General features: G+C 42.5%; 1 protein-coding gene and 1 pseudogene across 2 annotated transcripts in view; both read left to right on the forward strand.

Annotated features, from left to right (window-relative positions):
- Positions 1-9140, forward strand: part of Psma6 (proteasome subunit alpha 6) — a 34238-nt gene extending 25098 nt beyond the window's left edge. For both annotated transcript variants that reach the window (NM_001310583.1, NM_011968.3), the window contains exons 4-7: positions 808-963; positions 2868-3046; positions 5085-5179; positions 8918-9140. In NM_001310583.1, coding sequence (NP_001297512.1) covers positions 808-963; positions 2868-3046; positions 5085-5179; positions 8918-8975 — 488 coding nt within the window. In that variant the 3' untranslated portion in view covers positions 8976-9140. The remainder of the gene's footprint in view (positions 1-807; positions 964-2867; positions 3047-5084; positions 5180-8917) is intronic.
- Gm2468 (predicted gene 2468) lies at positions 13871-14355 on the forward strand (annotated as a pseudogene).

The following is a 16954-nucleotide window of genomic DNA, read 5'->3' on the forward strand; positions in this document are numbered from 1 at the left end:
TTAAAGTGTGTTATTTAGGAGGCTAGAGAGATGGTTCAGGAATTAATATCCCTTGCTGCTGCCAGAGGACCCAAGTTCAATGCCAGCACCCACATAGCAGCTCATGATCTCCTTGTCTATGATCTCCACTGGCTTCAGGGGCACTTGGCACACATATGATACACATAAAATTAAAGTAAAATTTTAAAAATAGCATTTCTCATAAAACTTTTTTTTTAAGTATATTCTTTGAGTTATTAGACTTTTTTCCCCCTCTGTGTAGCCTTGGCTGCCTGGAACTCTCTTGGTTGACCAGGTTGACATTGAACTCAGAGATCCAACTGCCTCTACCTCCAAAGTGCTGGGGTTAAAGGCATGTGCCACTAGCTCTTGGCCATTATTAAACTAAACTTTTTTATTATTATATTTATTTGTGCACATAATGTGACATGAAGCATGTTTAGACATCAGAGGACAACTTATGGGAGTAGTTTCTCTCCTTCCATACTGGGTCCTGGGGATCAATCTCAAAGCCATCGGGTTTCATCCTGCCAGCCCTGGTTACTAGATTCTTGTAGAAACTGTTTTTACTGCTGGTGAAAGAGCAATATGTTATACATTTTAGTGAAATGTTTTAATATCTTTCTGTTCTTACGTATACTCCATGCCAAGTCACTCAGTGTTTATTATCACAAGAAAAAGCCACAGAGAACCCTTGTTTTTCTGTAACATGTATTTGAAAAATGTAGGTATCTGCGGTGGAGAAATAGGCTTTCAGGTTCATTCTGTTTCTAAAGTGGTAACTCTGGGTTTTGTTTATCCTTGAAGCTGACAGCAGATCCCAGGTACAGAGGGCACGCTATGAGGCAGCTAATTGGAAATACAAGTATGGCTATGAAATTCCTGTGGACATGCTGTGCAAAAGAATTGCTGATATTTCTCAAGTCTACACACAGAACGCTGAAATGAGGCCACTCGGTTGTTGTAAGTATGCTTAGACTTAGTCTTCTAAGGAATCGAGTTGTGATTGTCTATAGAGAGCATGTATAAAGAAACTGCGGCCACACTTGGATTCTGAATATGTAGTTTGAAATTACAGCTTCGAGTTCTGTTTTTTTTTTTTTTTTTTAATCAAAGTATTTCTGTTTAGGCTATGTGATCTGAAAGTCCTATTTTATTAGGCTGTTGTAATGGGGTCCTGCTATAATTTCAGGTTATTAATTCATTTTAAAGGTATCAATGCCATTTTTGATCAATGGGAAAGTTGGGCTAATATATAAATTTATGGTCTCTCTCTCTTCTCTCTCTCTCTCTCTCTCTCTCTCTCTCACTTACACACACGCACACATACACACACACACACACACACACACACACACACACACACACACACACACACAAAACAGGGTTTCTCTGTGTAGCCCTAGCTACTCTCTTTGTAGAACCCCAGTCCTCTGGAAGAACAACCAGTTTTCTTTAAGTACTGAGCCACCTCTCCAGTGTCTGATTTCATGCTCATCCCCCCTTAATTTACTCAAGCTTCCCTCAGGTTTGTGACCCCCTAGCCTCAGGCTCCCAGGTGCTAGCTTACAGGTATGCTGACACCCAGTGCTCTCTTCTGCTCAGTTTCTTTTTTTTTTTTTTCTTTTTTTTTTTCCTTTTCCATTTTTTATTAGGTATTTAGCTCATTTATATTTCTAATGCTATACCAAAAGTCCCCCCCCCCTTTTTTTTAAAGGGAATATACATCGATGAATTCAACATTAAAGCAAAGCAAAGCTGTTGTTCAGAGAGATTCTTATTTTTTTTTTTAAAGATTTATTTTATTAATATATGTAAGTACACTGTAGCTGTCTTCAGACACTCCAGAAGAGGGAGTCAGATCTTGTTGTGGATGGTTGTGAGCCACCATGTGGTTGCTGGGATTTGAACTTTGGACCTTCGGAAGAGCAGTCGGGTGCTCTTACCCACTGAGCCATCTCACCAGCCCCTTCTGCTCAGTTTCTTTTGTTCCTTCTCCTCCATTGGCCCCTTAAATGTTGTCACTTGCCGGACGTGGTGGTGCATGCCTTTAATCCCAGCACTCGGGAGGCAGAGGCAGGCTGATTTCTGAGTTCAAGGTCTGGTCTACAGAGTGAGTTCCAGGACAGCCACACAGAGAAACCCTGTCTAGAAAAACCAAAAAAAAAAAAAAAAAGTCACTTATCATGCTTTTTTCTTGGGTCTTTGCTTCCTCTTTGCCATCTGGTTAATGTCATCCCTTGAGGGCATCACTTCCTACCTTACTTACCTGCTAGTCATTCACCTAAACCAGGTGAATGACTTAGCCATTCCTCCCATTTCTCAGACACCTTTGAGTCATTTCTGATCTACATACATCCTCAGCATCTTCTTTATAGTCTTAGTCCACTCTCCCTAGTCATCTAATTAAGCCATGGAGTATCTATTCCCTCTCTCCTATCATTTCTCATTATCTTGTTGCTATTACTTCCTATCTAATTTCTTTCTTTCTTCTGTCCCTTCTCTTTCTAATCTGTCCTCTGTATTCCAAAATTATTCTAAAAATGAATTTTGATTGCTACAGCAAAGAAAGGGGTCTGAGGAGACGGGATGGCATGGACTTTGGTCTTTTTGACTACACCTCTTAACAAGTTCAGTAAAAAGTGAACCCATTTAAAATAACAGCAACCTGATAGATCCTTTTTCAAAACAGAAATGTACCTGTTACCTAATTTGTCACGGGTAATAAAACTACATTTTAACGGTTTGGGGGAAACAAGCCTAAAATTAGTGACCAAATATGATTAACAGCAACTATATGAAAACACCAAGAAAGGGAGATTTTTGTAGGACAGTTTAACACATCTAACTGGACCCTTTCTTTTTAGGTATGATTTTAATCGGTATCGATGAAGAGCAAGGCCCTCAAGTGTACAAGTGTGATCCTGCAGGTTACTACTGTGGCTTTAAAGCCACGGCGGCAGGAGTTAAACAAACAGAGTCAACCAGCTTCCTTGAAAAGAAAGTGAAGAAGAAATTTGATTGGACATTTGAACAGACAGTGGAAGTAAGTTAGCCGGAAGGAAGGTGTGAACCTTGTCTCACTGCTCTGAGAGAGTGAGCATCATTGTGTTATTGATAGGCTATGAAAGCTGTTTCTTAATGATGTCACAAGATTCAGTCTTGTTAGTTTAATGTTAGAATTGATACCATTCAGCTCACATGGGGGGAAATGGGGGCTCTTTTAATCATTTTATTTCTATTTTCATAATGCATATGAGACTTCAACAGACACAAGATAGGAAAATAAGACTCGACTCAAAGAACTCGCTCTGTAGACCAGGCTGGCCTCGAACTCAGAAATTCGCCTGCCTCTGTCTCCCAAGTGCTGGGATTAAAGGCGTGCGCCACCATGCTCGGCTGATTTTTTTTTTTTTTTTTAAATTAGGTATTTTCCTCATTTACATTTCCAATGCTATCCCAAAAGTCCCCCATACCCCCCCCACAACTCCCCTTACCCACCCACTCCCACTTTTTGGCCCTGGCATTCCCCTGTACTGGGGCATATAAAGTTTGCAAGTCCAATGGGCCTCTCTTTGCAGTGATGGCCGACTAGGCCATCTTTTGATACATATGCAGCTAGAGTCAAGAGCTCCGGGGTACTGGTTAGTTCATAATGTTGTTCCACCTATAGGGTTGCAGATCCCTTTAGCTACTTGGGTACTTTCTCTAGGGTTACTATGATTAATAGACTCAAAGTGGGTTAAACTTTTTGGATAACAAAAGTAAACCCACTAAGATTCGGTAATATTGTTTTATTAACATTTATTTCTGTGTGTCTGCATCTGCAGACACTCATAGGAGTCAGGACCAATTTGCCGGTGGCAGTTCTTAGTTCTACCATAGGGCTTCCGAGATTGAACCTACTTAGCTTTGGCAGGAAGCACCTTTACCCACTGAGCTGTCTTGCTGATCCAGTAATTATTTTCATGGTCCTAAATAAAAGCAGCTACAAGCTAAGTTCTTGGAGAGCAAATTGTTTCCTAGTTATAAAACATTATGTGAACAGAGGAGCTGGAAAGAGCTCAGTTAAGTACTTATCTCCTGAGCTCAGGGATCTCGGGTCAGACCCCAGAATCTACATTGCAAACAAATAAAACCTACTTATTATGACACATGCTTGATCATTGCATTGCTGGCCAGCCCAGCCACGCTTGTTCAGGCCAATGAGAAACCCTGTCTTCCAAGGTTGTCCTTGACATTGACACCCACATACACTTTTTAAAAACTGGATATGATGGTGCACACATGTAATCCCAGCATGGGGGGAGGCAGAGGCGAAAGGATCATTGTAAGTTTGAGGCCAACCTGGGCTGCATAGTGAGTTCCATAATAGTTGGGGCTGTAAAGCAAGCCTCTTTCATAGACAAACTTTTAATTGTTTAATACTTTATCTTATACTGAAAGAAAATATAAAATATGTTAGTTCCAGTCTTAGAATGGTATGCCTTTTTAAAATGTTTCTTAAATTATAATTTATAGTTAATCACATCAGATATAAAACCACTTAAAACATTCTTAAATTGTCATAACCACAAACATTTTAAAGGCACAGTCATCAGTCTGAATGACCAAATCATTCTTTAGTCTCTTTCACAGTGGGAACTAAACATAGTTTGCTTATATTGATCATCAAGCAAGGCAATTTTTGTTTACTTATTGGCTGATTGATTGATTGATCGATTGATTTTATTTGTTTTGTTCTTTGTGTAACCCTGGCTGTCCTGGAACTCATTCTTAGACCAGGGTAGCCTCAAACTCAAGAGATCTGCCTGCCTCTGCCTCCCCAGTGGTAGGATTAAAGACTTGTGCCACCACACTGGGCTGCAAATGAATTTTTATGTACTCCATCTATATGTTAGATAAACTCCTTTAACCTGTGGCTATTTAATAGAAGCAGATTATGTCAGCAGTTTGTTAGTAACATGCTGTAGGACTGTGTCCCTGAAACACAGAAGCAAGTATCTTGTGGTGTTACTGATAAGGTTGGGGTGGGGGACAGTGGTAGCGAGAAAGCATTGTTTTAATGTTGGTGTTCTTTTTAGACTGCAATTACATGCCTGTCTACTGTTCTGTCGATTGACTTCAAACCTTCAGAAATAGAAGTTGGAGTAGTTACAGTTGAAAATCCTAAATTCAGGTGAGTTACATTTTCAGCCATGTGCTAAATTCTAGACTAAAAAGCTAGAGACATTAGGGTTCCTTTGTGCTATATTTGTGTATGATGATGTGGTGAAGAAATGTGATTCTCTCTCTTTTTTCTCCAGTATCTGAGGATCTGTTTCAGAACTTTTTGGATAATTCAGGCACTGGGGAGGCTGAGGCAGGGGGATCATAAATTCAAGGGGCACCCTGGCTCATATAACAAAAACCCTGTTTCAAGAAACAAATGGCTGGGCAGTGGTGGCACATGCCTTTAATCCCATCACTTGGGAAGGCAGAGGCAGGCGAATCTCTGAATTTATGGCTAGCCTGGTCTAGAGTTGAGTTCCAGGACAGCCAGGGCTACACAGAGAAACCCTGTCTCAGAAACAAAACAAAACAAAACAAATGACTAAGAGGTAGCTCTGTAGAAAAGTGCTTAGCTTACATGTTTTGAAGTCATGAGTTCAATCCCTAGCACTGTAAAAACAAAACAACTTTATTTGAAGTCTCTTAAAACAGAAGCAGCTTTTCTCCATCTTCCAAGTAACTTTATATAGGACATCAGAGATGACACATGCACTCACTCACACACACACACGCACGCACGCACGCACGCACGCACGCACGCACGCACGCACTCACACAACCTTTGTACAAGAAGTAAAATGAGCAATGCAGCTGTAGTCAGGTGCTGGCCTGGCATGCACATTGTCCTGGATTTGGTCCCTGACATTAGAGCATGTGGGTAGACAGAAAGTGAGATGGACTTCAGTTTTTTTTTTCCGTTTCTTCTTCTTCAGTTTAAAGCCAGTGAAGCATTTCCAAAGTAGTGACTTTGAGGTGGAAGGCTGCTTATCCACTGGATAAGGGCCCTTCAAAGGGCAATGTTAAATGCAGATGCACAGTTGCTCGGCTCTTCTTACTCAACAAGTTACTGAGCTGCATAGCAGCTCGCAGGCTCCAAGCCATGGTGTAGGTTATTTAATAACTCCAGTAGTTCTTACTATGATCCAGCCAGCCCCTAGTTATTGAGACAGAATCTCATCGATTTATTTAATAAGCTTCTGCATAATTCCTGAGCAGTTACCCCTAGACTGTTTTTCTGTGCTATTTCCCTACTGCGCTCCCCAGGTTATTTCCTGCTTGAGTCTTGCTCGCCCAGGCTCTTTCCGACATCCAAGTGTATACTGGTTGCTTATATTCAGTCAGCTCCTCTAACTAGCAAACTGTCAGGTAGTTTGTCTGCCGTGGACTAGTGAAACTCATGTAAGTCTACAGTTACAAGGAGCTGTGGAGGGGTTTGACCTGCTGAGTGGAGTGTGTCTCCCCTTACACTACATCCAGGGTCATGCTGTTGGGGATTGGTAAACTAAGTGTCAGACCTTGAAGAGTTTTTCAGTGACATGTATGTGTTTTGTGACACTGTCTTGGGATGTAGTCCAAACTGGACTTGAACTTTGGCCCTTCCTCCCTCTGCCTGCCACGTGCCTGGATTACAGCTTGTTCCCACACACAGGCTTCTGTAGTGGGTACTTTTCCCCACTGCTGAGTTGCTTGCTTGGTTGCCTGCAGGTGATATAAATACAAAAAATCCCACAGAATTAAGAAAACAGCACTTGTATTGTTTGTATCTAGTCTAATAATTTTTTCTATAGCAAAAGTTTCCCTTTATTGTTTCTTTTTGAGCCCAGGCTGACCCTAGCCGGGGAAGATGAACACACATTCGTCTGTTCCCTTTTTTAAGCACTGAAATTCCAACAGGCACTTCCTTTCTTGTCTTGGATGAAACCTTTTTACTGCATCTGAATGTTATTTGCATTTTATTTTAAAATTGAGCAAGAAACCATTATATCAGTCCCAGCTGTTGGGCAATTGAGGCAGGATTATAGGTTCAAGGTCAGCTCTGAGAACATAGTGAAACCTATCTCAAAATAAAAATTTCTTTTTTATTGTTTTATCTGTCTGGTTCTTTTTTGTTTTTGTTTTTCGAAACAGGGTTTCTCTGTGTTGCCCTGCCTGTCCTGGAACTCACTCTGTAGACCAGGCTGGCCTCGAACTCAGAAATACTCCTGCCTCTGCCTCCCACATGCTGGGATTAAAGGAGTGCTCCACCACTCAAGGCTGTGTCTGTTTTTTGAAACAGTTTCTTTGTGTAACCTTGGCTGTCCTAGGATTAGCTGTGTAGACCAGGCTAGTTTCAAACTCAAAGAAATCCTCCTTGCCCCTGCCTCTCAAGTGCTGGAATTAGTGGTATGCACTGCCACCACCCACTATAAACATGTTTTTTAAACAGCTGAGAATATAACTAGTGTGAGAATGCTTGCCAGCAGCAGAAAATCTCTAGATTCAATCCCAGTACTGGAAAGAGGGAAAAGGCCTTTGTACATGTTCTAAATTCTGAGATAGTGAGTGTAATAACAAAGAGCATACAGAAATAGCATACGATTCTACAACTTTATAAACTTTCTTTCTCCAAGTTGTAAAAAAAGTCAAGTCATTTTGACAAATCTACCTTTTTAGAGTTTAGTAGTGAAGTCCGGCATGGTCACACATATTTGTAGTTCCAGATCTTGAGAGTTAGAGACGGGAGTTTCAGAAGTTCAAAGTCATTTTTGGCTACATGATAAACTCCAGGCCAGCCTGGGCTACCTTATAAGTCATGAGACCCTGTCTCAAAGCAACAAACAGAATCCCAGCAGTGACCGGTGCTGTCACCATGCTGACCAGCAGCCGATCCCTTTAAGGCAGACATTCTCAACTGTGTGTTGCAACTCCTTTGGGTGTTGAATGGCCCTTTCACAGGGTCTTCTAAGACCCTCAGAAAGCACAGATTTTACATTATGGTTCTTTTTTTTTTTTACATTATGGTTCTTAACCATAGCAAAGTTAGTTAGGAAGTAGCAACAAGTAACTTTGGATTGGGGATCCCCAGAACATGAATGTATTAAATGGTTGCAGCATTAGGAAGGTTGAGAACCACTGCTTTAAGGCAACATACAGGAAATTGGAAATATATGTTCCACACGGAGTATCTTCTGGTAAGTAGACTGTAAATAGTTTTGTTTGTTTTTTTTTCATGGATAGTTATTGAATCCAAGCAACTTTTTTTTTTTTGCAAGTTTCACATGTATGTGCAGAGGTCAAGGGTTGATGGCATTCTCTACCTTATACACTGAAGGAGTGTATCTCATGTGCTTGCTGATTCTCCTAGTCTAGCTAGCCGGCTTTCTTCCTAGCTTAGGGATTGCAGGCAGGCAGTCGTGCCTTCCCTATGATGGGATAGAACTCCAGTTCTTGTGCTCATGCTCTTCTCAGCTGCCCTGCCCCCAACAGGTTTTTACAATTTATTTAATTTTCTCACCCCTCAGTTTATTCAAATTTAAGTTATGTTAACGTTTTTAAAGCATTGACACTCAAACTAAATTGAACATATTTTATGTAACTTAGCTTCATATTAATTCAGTTGAAATGCTTTCAACCTTAGCTACAATTAAATTCTGGGTCTGGTATCAAAAAACACTTTGATATACATGAAATTGACTGGGAGTTCCTACAGTATAATCTTCAGTAAGAGTCCTGGATATATAGACTTTCAAAAGATTGGTTATAAATTGGTAATGGCTGGAGTTAGTTGATCCATACTTGAGAGTTTGTTGTACTATCTTTTGTATGTGAATTTTTTCATAAAAAAATTTAAAGTAGGCATTTGTGGTTTTTACCCTTTGCCTTTTAGGATTCTTACTGAAGCAGAGATTGACGCTCACCTTGTTGCTCTAGCAGAGAGAGACTGAACACTCTTATCAGCTTACCAGATCCTTGATGCCTGTGCCTATGTGTTTGGTAACAACAAACTGACATCATAGAGGCCCTGGATTGAAGATGGAGACTCTCCCACTCCTCCTGCCACTGACTGGTTAGGACTCTGTATAAATAAAACAGTGCTTTTGGAAATGGCGGTGCATCCTGTCTTTCTTGAGTATTAAACCCTGGTGCAGAGGGCAGAAAGTGCTCGTTTACATTTGTGTCACAGTCGTGGTTTACACAGATGCTTCGTTGCCTTTGGAACACAGATCCCAGCTCAGACTTAACTTAGCACAATGAGTAAACTCAGACTTGGAACCTGGCTTTGAAACTCTGAATGAATTGTCATGTGAGACAGGCTTTTATTTATACCTCTTATTCGAGAGAGACCTTCCTGTGCTCAGTTCTCTGGAGACTTTCTGCTAAAGATGGCGCTGGCTGGCTGAACTCGTGTTTACTGTTGTTCCTCTGGATTGTGCTCTGCTGAGCTGCACCTCCAGCTAGCTGTCTTTGTAGTAGTTTAACAAGTATCTATTTTTATTTTGCATAGGATTTTGTTTTTAGTGGTTTAGGGTTTTTTGTTCTCTTTTGTTGTTTGGCTTGTTTTGTTTTTTGAGGCTGGATCTCTGAATGCCCTGAAATTCATTGTATAGATCAGCTTGGCCTCAAACAGAACTTCCCTTCCTCTGCCTCCCGAGTCCTGGAACTAAAAGTGTGTGCCTCCATGCCGCTGCTATAACCATTCCTACCTAGCCACCTTCAGGAAGCGGGATTAGAAAAGACGATGATCTGTTTTCTGTTTTGTTAAGATTAAGTACTGAAAGTAGGGAACACAGAACTGGTTCTTTTTAATATTTATTTTTAATTGTGTGTGTTTAATGCACGCACATAAATGCGAATGCCCTTGGAGGCCAGAGGTGTCAGGATCTCCAAAGGTTGAAGTTACATATGCTTGGGAGCTGCCTGACATAGGTGCTGGGAATTGAATTTAGGTCCTCTGGACTCACAGTTTGAGATCTTAGCCACTGAGCGACCTCTCCAGCCCTGACACAGAACTGGTTTTACAGTTTAGAGATAACACCATTAGCAGATGTTAAGGGGGAAACTGCATATTTAGAAATTATTTTGGTTAATATAGCTATTAAATACATTTTTAAGATTTATTTTTACTTATATGTATACTTATGTGACTTTATGCATATCATGTATACAGATCCCCTGGAACTGGAATTTCACGTGGTTGAAAGCAACTTGATACAGGTAGTGGGAACTGAACAGTCCTCTTAAGATATTTTTAACTTCTGAGCCATCTTTTTGGTGTTTATTTTGTTTTAGACAGGGTTTCTCAATATATCCAAGGCTGTCCTCACTCTATAGACCAGGCTGGCTTCAAGCTCAGAGATTCACCAGCCTGTCTCCCAGGAACTGGGATAGATGGCGTGTGCCACTATGCCTGGCTAAGTGTATTTTTCTATGTACAGAAGTAAATTTTAAAATTCTTAAAGTAGTTCCCTAGTGACCTAAATCATTGATTGTTTAGAAAACAATTCAGTATACTCTGTGTCCCTATGTGCACAGAGCACTTGACCTGTCTGGTCAGAGTGCTGGATGTACAGAGTACCAAATCCTCAAGTCAGAGCTGCCCGTCTGTAGCCACTGGGCCTCTTTAGGAAGGCCACGTGAGCGTGCTGCCACCAGAAGCAGTAAATGTCACCAACTACATCCTCTTCAAAGCTGAGTCAGGAGCGATACCTTTTCCTAACAGGGACGCAGGTCTTTCAGTTCAGGGGCTGCTGTTCTGGGATTACCCGTCTGAATCTGTTAGGCGCTCAAGTTACCGCCAGCAATTTGAAAGTGGAGCTTGGAAGGCCCGCTCCCCTGAACAAGACAACATCCACAGGGCCTGGGTCGCGATGTGGCCGGAAAGCGTGGCGGGAAACAACTCAAAACCCGGTGGAAAAGGTTCTAGTACTTTTATTTATTCATAAACGGCAAAATGGGCCTGCCCTCGTTCGTTCGTTCCTTCCTTCGTTCGTTCACACCAACACTGTCTCACTAACCTTTCCCGTCTGGCAGGCGTAGCCTTAGCTCCTGGTGACGTAGGTAAGATGAGACTCCCTAGCTTTGGATCCTCTGGAGCTGAGCTGAGCTGCGCTGTGCGGGCTTTGCTGTCTAGCAGTGGATGTCCGTGTCCACGTGGGGTCCACGCAGATTATTTCTGGACTCGAAGTTTCTCCGCTGGGCCCTCGGGAGGTGAGCGATTTTGCCGTGCCAGACCGGCATTTTTAGCTAAATTCAGCCAATTACAACTAGGGCGGTCCACACATTATTTCATACACTTCTTTATTATTCGCACGCACTCAAACGCTCTGGTTTTCATAGTTATCTAGGGCCGCGGGCGGGTCCATGGCGTTGCCCCGCCGCTGGCTCGTGGCGGTGGGCATGAGTTCTTAATCGCTCGCGCCCATTAATTCTACCGTCCGTATTTGCATCCGCAAAGTACAGCGGTGGCACCCCCGGGCTGGCAACTTCCACAGCTTCGGGAAAATGCCCTCTGAGGCTATGTGTTCTTTCTTTACAGCCTGGCTGACTTCACTCTGGATAAGAGAAACTAGCCAGTGATTTTTTTTTTCTCTAAGAAGATAACTGCTTGGACATAGAAAAACTACAATCAATTTGATGTGGAAATCTAGAAGGATGGGGATTAATTATTAAATAGTGTACTCCTCAGAAAGACAAGTATGACATGTTTTCTCATATTAAAAAAAAAAATCCAAAAAAACAAAAAAGCCGGGCGTGGTGGCACATGCCCACCCCAGCACTCAGGAGGCAGAGGCAGGCAGATTTCTGAGTTTGAAGCCAGCCTGGTCTACAAAGTGAGTTCCAGGACAGCCAGGGCTACACAGAGAAACCCTGTCTGGAAAAACAAAACAAAACAAACAAACAAACAAAAATCCAGACCTTTTTTTTTTAATGTATGTTATGGCAGATAGAACTATAAAGTGGGGTTTTCAGTACCAGATATTTAAAGTGAGAATATAACTGTTCCAAGATATGGCTGAAAAGATTTTTTTCCTGTAAGGAAAGGGGAAGGTGAGGGAGAGTTCACGGGTGGGGGGGGGGGGCGCTAGTAGGGCAGTATAGGAATGAGAAACTGGGGGAAGGGAAGCTCATGGGTTGGAGAAGTTGAGGGTGGGGGCAGGGTGAGAAGAGCTGGGCTGCCAGCATGGGCCATGTAGTCGGTATCTGAGATGCCGAGAGCCTGGTGGCTGGCCAGCGTGCATTTGGGTCGCTAATAGGCACCACAAATAGCTGTTTCAGACTTGACAACATATTCCATCTATAGCATATGTGATACACAAGAGTAGAGGGGGGCTGTTGGGAGGAGCAGTCTAAAGGGACGGGGTGGGGGCAAGTGTGAGTTCAGCCATTAAATAGGAGATTAAGGAAGGGAAAAGCCAAACTCTGCGTGTCTCATCTCACGGAATCTAGACTTAACAGTATAACTACTGTTTTATACTTACTGTTATGTCATACAAATGTGACGTGGAAGCAAAGGGGGGTTATTTGAAAAAAAGAGAGAAAATAGGATGGGTGAAGAGGAGCAGGGAAGGAGGATATAGAAGTACAGCAAAGTTCAGTGATGAGCATGCTATAAGAGAAATATTTGTGCTGAGTGTGGTGGTCTGAATGAGAATGGCCCCATCAGCCCAGATATTTGAATTCTGGGACTACTCTCGCTGTTGGGACTGGTTTGGGAAGGGTTAAGAGGTGCAGCTTTTTTGGAGAAGATATGTCACTGGGAGCAGGCTGTGAGGTTTCAGAACCCATGCCAGGCTCAGTCTTTTTCTCTATCTCTGTCTGTCTCACTCACTCACTCTTTCTTGCTCTCTCTCCTCTCCCTCCTCTCTCCCTCTCTCTCCCTCCTCCCCCCTCTCCTCTCTACCGTTAGAGCAGGATGTAAGCTCTCAGCACTGCTCTGCTGCCATGCTCACCACCATGACGATTGTGGACTAGTCCTCTGAGACTGTACGTGTGCTCTCAATAAAATGCTTCTTTTATGCCTTGTTTTAGTCATGCTATCTCTTCAAGCAATAGAAAAGTAACTTAAGATATCAAGCAAAAAGGAATTAAACAAACAGAAAAGCTACTACTACCAATGAAGGCATAAACATTTTTATTTATTTTTAGTTGATTGATTGGTTTGGTTTGGGGTTTGGTTTTTTTTCTGAGACAGAGTTTCTCTGTGTAGCCCTGGATGTTCCTGGAACTTGTTCTGTAGACCTAGCTGGCCTTGAACTCACTGAAATCTGCTTGCCTCTCCCTCCCAAGTGTGTGGATTAAAGGTGTGCACCACCATGCCTGACCATTATCTTTATTGTTGCTATGGTTTTGTCACTGTTATTATTGCCTGTGCATGGCTGAGGGGAGGCATGCTGCACTGCATTTGTGGAGGTCAGAGGACACCTCTGAAGGGTTAACTGTCCCTTCCATCTTTAGATGGCATCTGAGGATCCAACTCAGGTCTCCAGGCTGTGCTACAAGTGCCTTTGCCAGCTGTGCTCACTGGCCCAGAAACCTGTAGATATGTACAAAAAAGGAGAGAGGGGGTGGGTGTGTGTGTGGAGAGAGAGAGAGAGAGGAGAGAGAGAGAGAGCAAAAGAAAGGTAAGTCTGTCTGTAAAAAATCATGAGCCGGGCGTGGCAGCGCAAGCCTTTAATCCCAGCACTCGGGAGGCAGAGGCAGGCAGATTTCTGAGTTCGAGGCCAGCTTGGTCTACAAAGTGAGTTCCAGGACAGCCAGGGCTACACAGAGAAACCCTGTCTCGGGAAACAAAAAAACAAACAAACAAACAAACAAAAAAAAACAAAATCATGAAGTAGGTCTGACGCTGACAATGACGGAGCTTGGTGAAGCGGACGGAGCGGAGTTAGAACTTCTGGTGGCCACTGAGCAGCAGAAGGTGCAGTTCACTGCGCAGGTGCGTTACTTCATGGAACTGTGTTGGGATAAGTGTGTGGAGAAGCCAGGAAGCCGGCTAGACTCCCGCACTGAAAACTGCTGCCTCTCTAGCTGTGTGGATCACTTCATTGCTATCTACTCTTTACTGTCACCGGTTGGTTTGCCCAGATCATACAGAAAGGAGGGCAGTAGGCCAGACCTTAGAATGACAGAAGACCAAAAACGTGTTACCTAGCAGATGAATGGCCAGTGGTGTGAGGCTTGTTAATGTGTCAGGTTGACATTAGGCAGTTACCAAGTCTGTTGGTGTTAAAACGTAGCAGCAAGTGTTCAAAAGTGAAATTTTATTTATGGGAATTCAGTAATTCCAAGTTGTATCACACCAGTTAATAAATGTAAAGCCTCCAAAAAAAATCATGAAGTAACTGGAGAGAGAGAATTATAGTGATTTTTACTTATAACATCACAGTTACAAATTAGCACCAATCCTGTAAAATATTAAGTAATCATTAAAACCCCTGTTCTGAGAACTAATCAGAGATGTAGAAATGTAATTTTTTTGAAAGGGACAGTATCTTGCTATATCAGCTTGATCCTCAACTTGCAGTCCTTCTGCCCTGACTCCTCAGTGTTGAGATTACAAACATGCACCAGCTTGACATCACGTAGTATTACACACAAAACAGGATACAAGATATACAGTGTCGGGGTGCTGATGGGTAGAGTTCAGTTGCAAAATGTCTCCTTTCGCGTGTACGAGGGAGGCATTGTGCTCAATCTGCAGCGTAGAATCCATGGAACAAATTCTTCTGGTTTAATCCTTTTGTGTGTGTTTTAGGGTTTTAATGTTGTGCAGAGATACCATGACCAAGGCAACTCTTCAAAAAGCAAACATTTAATTGGGGCTGGCTTACAGTTACAGAGGCTTAGTCCATTATCATCATGGCAGGAAGCATGACTGCGGGCATCTTGGATCTGCAGGCAGCAAGGAGAGACTGTGTGTCACACTAGGTGTAGCTTGAGCATAGGAGACCTCAAAGCCCACACTGACATGCTTCTTTCAACAAGGCCACACCTAACAGTGCCACTCCCCATGGGCCAAGCATTCAAACACATGAGTCTATGAGGGGCATTCCTATTCAAACCACCACAGTGTAATATTTTCAGTATGGTGACGGAAACTTCTGAGTCTCACCAGTAGGTCCCACCTTACAAGTGTTCTGTGCAAGTCTCTGCTTCCCTTCCTCGGAGCCTTGTCTAAAGTCAGAATAGCCTGCTTGATCTGCAAACCCTATACAAGGAAGGGCAGGGCACTCAGGCCAACTGGAACTGATGGCTAAATGTTCCAGCCTCCTGGGTGCATTTCTGGAGTGGACTGGAGACATTCCTAGGATCCCGAAACTATGCAAAATGCAGAGCATGTATTGATTTCTTGGAGAGTCCCTCAGCTTTCATCAGATATTCAAAGTCTGTTTTTCCAAGAAAAAAATCAAAAACAAAAACAACGGATGGATGACAACAAACTGTTCATTGATTGCTTCTGGAGAAATTTAAACTGCAAGTCATTTAAGATACATTTCTGCATTTCATGTTTTATTTTATTATAGTCTGTATTCTTTGAGATAGGGCCTTATTATGTAGCTCTAGCTGGTTTGGAGCTAGGTATATAGACCAGGCTAGCCTTAAACTGGGGTAATCATCTTGCCTCTCCCTCCTGAGTGCAGGAACTATAGGCATGCCCCACATCAGCTGCATTTTTTTTTTTACAATTAAATTACATTTATTTGGTGGGGGTGGGGGGAAGATGTCCATGCCTCATTGTGCATGTGGTAATTGAAGGACAACTGGTGGGAATTGGTTCTCTCCTTCTACCATGTAGGTCTCAGGAAATGACTTTAGGTTGTCAGGCCTGGCAATAAGCACCTTTACCCACTAAGTCCTCTTTTCAGCCCTCGCCTTATGTTTTAAGAAGGGACATGTGCAAAGAAACATAAAATAGCTTGGCTATGCAACGAGGCGAAAATCATGAGCCAAACTGGGCCTAGTAGTAGCACATGCCTTTATTTAATTCCTACACTTGAAGGCAGAAGTGAACAGAGCTGTGAGTTTGAGACCAGCCTGATCTATAGTCCAGGGTTCAGGCCATACTCACATGGGAAGACCCTGTTTAAAAAAGAAAGAAATCATGATTCATTAGATCATGTCATTAGAAATTTTAAGACTTTTAGAGGAAGGGCTGAAGGGATGGCTCAGTGGTTAAGAGCACTTGCTGTTCTTGCAGAGAACCCAGGTCCTACCACCCAGATGGCAGCTCACAACCATCTATAACTCCAATTCCAGGGGATCCAACCCTGTTTTCTGGCCTCAGTGCCCACTGCATGCACATAATGCACGTGCATATGTCAAGCAAAACACTTATAAAATAAAAGTAAAATAAATCTTAAAAAAATTCATTTTGGGGACTGGAAGAGATGGCTCAGAGGTTAAGAGCACTGACTGCTCTTCCAGAGGACCTGTGTTCAATTCCCAGCACCCACATGGTGACTCACAACCATCGGTAATGGGATCTGATGCCCTCTTCTGGGGTGTCTGAAGAGGAGGACAGTGTACTCACATACATAGAATAAATAAGCATATCTTTTTAAAAATTCACTTTCTCTCCTTTTCCTTCTTCCAACTCCTCCTGGCTACTGTGCATCAGGCCCCTGCCAGGTCTCCCCACTCTCAAGTTGATAGCCTCTTTCTCTTTAATTATTGTTACATACATATGTATATAAGGGTGTGTGCAATATACATAAGCACAACCTGTTGAATCGGTATCAGCAGTCAGGAGTTGGCTACGTACTTTGTTTTGGGTCGGGACCCAGTTCCACATTAACATGTTCATTGATGTTACCAAGGTTCCCATCTTGTTTATGCAGTCATTCTAGGACAGACTGTTTTATGGCAGACTTCCTGATATTTTGACTCTTAAAAATCTTTCTTCCCCACCTCAGATTTTGTTTCT

Source organism: Mus musculus, chromosome 12 (assembly GCF_000001635.26).
Source record: "Mus musculus strain C57BL/6J chromosome 12, GRCm38.p6 C57BL/6J".
NCBI lineage: Eukaryota > Metazoa > Chordata > Mammalia > Rodentia > Muridae > Mus > Mus musculus.